This window comes from Diuraphis noxia, unplaced genomic scaffold, assembly GCF_037042655.1.
Source record: "Diuraphis noxia isolate RWA-SAM2 unplaced genomic scaffold, SU_Dnox_SAM2 contig0001, whole genome shotgun sequence".
In the NCBI taxonomy this organism is placed as follows: Eukaryota; Metazoa; Arthropoda; class Insecta; order Hemiptera; family Aphididae; genus Diuraphis; species Diuraphis noxia.
The window spans coordinates 44,598,048-44,604,924 of NW_028301711.1; the positions used below are offsets into that span (position 1 = coordinate 44,598,048).

The following is a 6,877-nucleotide window of genomic DNA, read 5'->3' on the forward strand; positions in this document are numbered from 1 at the left end:
TTTATCCGCCCCTCTTTCTGAAAAGCGGATACTTCTTTATAGCGGACAAAATTATGGCGACCAAGAGTGCCCGGTATTTAGAGGATTCACTGTATATTTTATAAAGGTAATTTGTACAATTATGTTTAAAATAGGTAACAACTAAAAACAAATTAATGGAACATAATAATAATATGTTCTTTGATATGAATAAAATCAAAATAATAACTATTAATTAATATACTAAATATTTTAAACTTAAACATAATACATATAGTTACATTTATAAATAATCGTAATCGTAAGTGTAAATAGATCAATCATAGCCCATAATTAACTGAGAGGACAATTTAAATAACTATGCATTTTGGAAAAAGAACATGGCAAACAAATTGCTATTGTTAAATTTAATTTATTATGTACATTAAACAATTAGTTTTAAAAAATGTTTTTGTATTATTAGGCTCTTTTAATACATAACTAATTTATAGTATTTCAAGAATAGTGATGCTGTAGATTGAGGGGCAAAGGTTCCTATAGTTTTTTTTCTATAATCCCCAGTCCAAAAGTGGAATTTAACCAAGGATTACTACTTTGACTTTAGTCAATTAATGATTATGTATCGATTACAGTGGTTCTTAAGTTGTGTTTTATGACACCTTTAGAGTCTCCAGTACTTATACCAAGGGTTTACAGTGTTATCAATACGGTTGAACTAGTTCTTGATAAAAAATATCATATATATTATATAATAATCATAAAATTTTGTTTAAATAAGATATTATGAGAAAAAGTTATTCGATAATAAATTAGTAAGGGGGGTTGTATCTTTTAAAAACCTCTGTTCTGCTAAAAATTAAGTTTGCTGAATTAATTAGATATAAATATTTATAGTTTAATAAACAATATATATTATATATTTTATAATTTGTTGTTAAACAAAGTCTTGTATATTATTTTCATTACTGATATATAAACATTGTTTATTTAGGTGTTATTAAATAAAAAATAATAATAATATTGAGCAATAACTTTTAATTATACTTATAGGTATAATTAACAAAAGAAAAAAATGTATTAAAATTGTAATTATAATTTATTATAAAATAAGATTAAGATTAAACTGGGATGATATATTATTATTTATGAATATTGACCAATATATAAAAGTAGATCAACTTGTAATTAAATTTTAATAAATTGTACAAAGTAGGAATTTAAAATATGAATGCATAACTAATACATAATCACAACTAAGGGAACATTTAACTTTTACAACAGTTTAAAAATTAATTACAATATTATATTTCAGTGCAAAAACATTAGTCAATGTTTCAACTTTACATTTACAATATAATAAGGTTTAGTTATATAAATTTAATCAAATATTATTTTATACATTTATTCATAACCATCAACTTTCATATCGTTTAATCCCAGCTCTTCATTTTGTTCATCTGTTCTATCAAACCTCATTATTGACAGTTTTGGATCCAAATCTGGAGGTGTTAAACTCTGGAAAAAAGTAAAAATATTAATATCAGTCTTATGTATTAAACGATAACAAAACTTGGTAAGGTTTTCCATTGCATATCCTGGATATTAAATCTGTATCATAGAAAATTAATTTTGTATTCAAACAATAAGTTAAAAATCCTCTAAATCATATTCTATTCAAGATTTGAGCAAACCGCTTCTGTACAAGTAGACCAAAACACCAAACTCCGTTGGCTCCAATATTAGTCATAAAAAATTATGTATTAACCACAAATTAATCTATGGTGAATAATTCAGTATTTAAAATGTGCATGGAACTAGGCATGGGTTTAGTATAAATATTTATAATTATTAAACATTATTTAAAAGCAATATTTACCTGAACATAACTATTTCCTGCCGGATCAATGAGTATAATATCTACTGGCATCTTACAAGCTTTGATGTTATTTAACTTTTCTAAAAATATTTCTGTTTTTTCTATAACACCTCCAGACTGACTGTCACCAGAATAAAATGCTGTAGCAGTATCTTTTAATTGTTCATATAATGATGTTAGGAGGCCTTCAATAGTAGTAAAGCGACCACTCAATGAAAGTGCACCAGCTTCAAAATCTATCTGTGGAATACGAAGACTACACGTTTCTGACTGAAAATTGAAAAATAACATTATTTTATATACCATATATTGTATATAAAGATTTAGCATCTTTATGTGATTGTCCTTTATATTAGTGCAATAACCTTAAAAGAAATATTGTTGGGGATGGATAAACACTAGTGTGTACATTTTGTAGTTTTTATTAATAAAATTAATAATAAGTTACCTTCAATATATCCCTGTTTAAATCTTCCGGAGATGATACTTTAACAGTAATTTGTAATCCTTGTTTTTCAACGCCACCTCCTGGTTTAACCTCATTAGTACGATAACCGCATTCTTCACATGTGGTAGCCATAATCACAACTTGTTTGAAGTATGGAATATCTATAAATATCATTGTAGCAAAATAATGAGAATAATGTCATCACATAGATTGGTGTAAGGTAAAATAAATACCTGTTACTTTCATATTAGTTTCACAAATTGATTGACAATTTGGGCATGGATCACTAAACTGAACAATTTCATCATTCATATTGTTAACAGATGAATCATTAAACGTGCCTAGTGGTTTGATAATCGACTGTGCATTATTTGTTTCTCGTTCAGCTGATAATCCGATCATTTCATCCTGGGCACTGTCACGAGTGAACATTTCTATTTTCATCCTGGGATCAGCCAAGGGTGCAACGGGATTTGAAACAAATATATTTCCAGTTGCATCTTCAAAAACCTACAAAAATGTATTCATAGTTAATTTAAAATTAAACAAATTATTAATATAATTACCATCATTGGAATAGGCTTTGTTAGATTTTTGATACCAATCAATCCATTAATTACAACTTCCATCTTTGATGCTATTTCAGGGTGTGTTAGATCAATAACTTTTTTTTGTTCACTTAAATTTGTAACTGTCTTTGCAATTATGCCTTCAACAGTAGTTACTTGTGCTCGTTGTGACATTGGTGGTATTTCAAAGTCTAAATCTAGCACTTGTATACTTGTGTAGTCTGTTGTGATCACATATCTATCCAAATCTTCTTTGTTGTCAATCTTCAAAGACATACGGACACCTTGTGGCTTAATTTCGGTGGCTGGATCCAACTGATTATTTTTATAATTGCAGTGTGGACAGTCAAATGATGATATTATTAGTTCTTTGTAATATGGAATGCGTGTCAACAAGAGCCGTGTGGTACCCTAAAATAATTTTTAGAAGATCATAAATTTAATTAAATAAGCTTAAATTGGGGTAGCTTATAAACTAAATCTTATAAATCAAATTTATAATTATTTTTATGTTAATTCTGATCCTAGGGTTAAGATATTTTAATGTTTATGATTTTGGATGTTTTTTTTAGGTTGCTCTATTGCATGTATTTTAGATAAAAATTTGATTCATGATGGACATATTCAAATACCAAAATTTTACTTAGCAAATTTTCTGAAATTATATATAATTGCATATTATATTGAATTTTTCTTGTTTTCAATACAAAATATCAAATAAAAAGAACAAAATAAACCTAATTCTATGTTTATATTATACTAATATGGACTACCTATATTAAAATTATCACTTGTCAGGAATTCTACATTGTTCGTTGAAGTTAACATGCAGACACACAGAAGAACATTTAAAACAAAAACATACTAATAATAGTCAATCAGTCTCTGAATTACAAAATTTATTTATAAGTACTTATAATTTTAATTAAATAATAAACATATAAATGTTAAAGAAGACAGCACACGGGCATTTGTTTTCTCCCTGTTTTACCAAAGTACAACATGACAATTTTACAAGCACAATAATATGTTTTACTTTGTAATTTCTAAAATTAGATTGAATTTACCTCTTAAAAATGTGTAAGGCAAGAATATTATCTAGGGCATTTTGGAGGATTTTATTGATATTATTATTTTTAAGTAATTTTTATTAAAATGTGTAAACATTAACTGGTACTTTTCTGTCATCTCAACTACCTGGCTAATGATAACCAATTGTTTTTTTAAGTTCAATTATGTCTAGTGCATTTTTTGTGTAAACTGTGTTAATACTCGGTGGCCATTAAACATGTAAATGAAACGATACTCTTTAGCATTTAATACAAATAAAAACAATATACTTAACTATAGAAATATTTTAGATAAATTACCTAAAGCTTAATATATTTATTAAGTCTATGTTTTGGTATTATTGCCATAATTTTTTTCTAGTTTAACTGGGAAGAGGATATTTTTGCTATCTTTTTACTATTTGTATGGGGAAAATCTTGCTAATCCTCCGCGGTTAGTCACTAATTTCTACATTTTTTGATACTCAATTGGAAAAGGTAATACAAACAACAATGGTCAGCATTCTACAATACATGTTCATAAGGAATAAAACCAAAAACTAACTCATCATTTCGAATTGGAATGAGTAACCAACATAATGATCAATTAGTGATATATAAGGGACCGGGAAAACAGTATTAGCCAATAATTGTAAACTGTAGTTAATTAGACCAGGAAAATAAATTTATAATAATCAATCAAACACTTAACTAATTATTTAATCATTTATCAAAAAAAAAATGTTATTATTTAGGTAATAGAAATGTTTTTTGAATAAAAAATATAAGTGTAAATTATCAAAGTTGAACCATGAGACAATTTTCCATCCCATAACATTTAATTGGGACAGTAATTTCAAAACTGTTACAAACGTACAGTCTCGTCCAAATCAGGAAATATGACAACTCTAGTTTTATTTAACTACCGTTATCAACATCAAAAACTTGGATACCAATAATCGAATGATTTAAATTAGATAGGTATGAACAATATGTGTATGGAGATTAGATTCTAAAAAGTAACAGAGACGAATAAATCGAAGAGTATACTCACATTCTTTCCACAACTTAAGCACAAACTCTCGATTACGTTTACTTCCATTCGGTCGACATCCAATTCTTGGAATACATCGTTGGTTTCAGCACTTGCAGTGTTGGCCATGACTGTGTAGCACGAATCACGGTTTAGACAAATATGAACGAGTTGAAAGTTTGAAGATAAATCCTAAACATGCACCTAGTATAGCAGCTGTAAAAATTGATACATTGAAATTAAGATAATAATAATAATAGTTTGTGTGGTGAATTATGATAAAAGAAACACGTACGACGTGCATGGTGCATACCACGGTTTAAGATATAATAGGTATATCTTAAACCGTTGCGCATACTGTGATAATGTACAAAAAGTTAGGTTAGGTATACTATAGATAATGGATTGTTTAAATGGCGGAATATTGATAAAAATATGAATTAAAATATTTTGATTTAGGGCCTATTGGAATATTTAGAAATGTTTAGAATATTCACAATTGAGTATTGACCATGGGCGTAAACGCGTAGTACGCCACAGCACCCACAGAAACTTTTGTAATCCCCTCACCGTGTTTACTTTCTTTCAAAATATTTTATCCAAAATTATAGTTTAAAATGTTTTTATAACTTTTCTTCAAAATTATCAAAGATCCAAATATTTACAATGTAATTTCTATTGAAAATTATTGCATCTACTTACATGCATTTACCTATTTATTTTTATCACAAACATGTTTACTTATAGATCAACAATTTAATTGTTTTATCTTTTAACTAAAAAGTTTTAAGTTTAATAAAATAAAATACCAAGTTAAGAAAGAGTCAAGAGTCAAGTATAAATAGTTCTTTCTTGAAAATGTTCTCTTTTCCTTCAATTATAAATATAAAGAATTTAAATAATATAAGGAATTTTTGGAATATATTCTTCTAGTCCCATGTGGCTAGAAAATTATATTAAACTACGCCCATGCTGAATTTACTAGTTTTGTCAGACTACCAGGCACCACTGCCACCAGTACAAGCATTTTCAATTATAATATATGCTCAAACTACCATTAAGGGACTATAATATAAACTGATATACTCGTATTATTAATTCTGTAGTGCCAAATAACGACTGCCAGTCTATTAATTATATTAACCATACTATTCTATAACAAAATATTAATGTTATTGATGATATTAAAGTATAATCAAACTCAAGCAACGACATGATCCATCCCAACTATGTTTATGGTTTTTTCAATAATTAATGCATAAAAACCCAATTATTTGAATATATATGAAATAGATAAAGATACCTCATAAACAGATTTCCGGCGGGCGTCAAATCTGGCAAGTAGAATAGCAGGCATTTAAACATTTAACAGTAATGGAATAGCGTTAAGTAGGCTTAATTTTGACTTTTGAGAATGACATTTTAGGTGATACCTATGACACTAGCCTGATTTATTTCAGTGGTCCTGAATTTTAATCGTTATGTCAATAAATAAATCGTGGATAAAATATTATAGGTAGGTAAATTGGTATGGATAGCCGGTAGGTTATTACTTATTACATCACACCTCGACACCTCACATGCATTTCTATGTTAACTATTGATGTTAACTTATGTTGGCTACGATTCTGAATCTATTTGTCTTTTTTGATTATATCTTATGAAAAATGTAATATCTAAAATGTTACCTTGGAATTTCCTTTTGATTGCATTTCATTAGTATCTATAATCTATATCATATATGGCTATATTTGGAGCAAATTTATGTACGAACAATGTAAATAATAGATCAATATATATATATATATTAATAACTAAAAGATATACAAATCTTGGGTTAATAATTAAATTTAATAAAACACACATACTTACTGTATACTATCAATTGACCTAAAATATCTGAAAAGGAATAAACACTATAAT

General features: G+C 27.2%; 1 protein-coding gene across 1 annotated transcript; it reads right to left on the reverse strand.

The window, feature by feature from the left end:
• Positions 1–1,260: 1,260 nt before the first annotated feature.
• Zpr1 (zinc finger protein Zpr1) lies at positions 1,261–5,202 on the reverse strand. Its single transcript, XM_015513320.2, has 6 exons — positions 4,976–5,202; positions 2,870–3,283; positions 2,537–2,813; positions 2,304–2,464; positions 1,856–2,125; positions 1,261–1,494 (listed from the first exon to the last, which is right to left on the reverse strand). Exons 1-6 carry the CDS (start codon positions 5,081–5,083, stop codon positions 1,381–1,383), a joined length of 1,344 nt encoding a protein of 447 aa, XP_015368806.2. The 5' UTR covers positions 5,084–5,202; the 3' UTR covers positions 1,261–1,380.
• Positions 5,203–6,877: the final 1,675 nt, after the last annotated feature.

Excerpts from the sequence above, each read along its gene's own strand:
- Zpr1 (XM_015513320.2), bottom strand. The coding sequence starts at position 5,083 with ATGGCCAACACTGCAAGTGCTGAAACCAACGATGTATTCCAAGAATTG. Across the intron at positions 2,814-2,869 it reads CAAAGCCTATTCCAATGATG|GTTTTTGAAGATGCAACTGG; the intron begins GTAATTATATTA and ends ACATTTTTGTAG. Across the intron at positions 1,495-1,855 it reads CAGGAAATAGTTATGTTCAG|AGTTTAACACCTCCAGATTT; the intron begins GTAAATATTGCT and ends ACTTTTTTCCAG.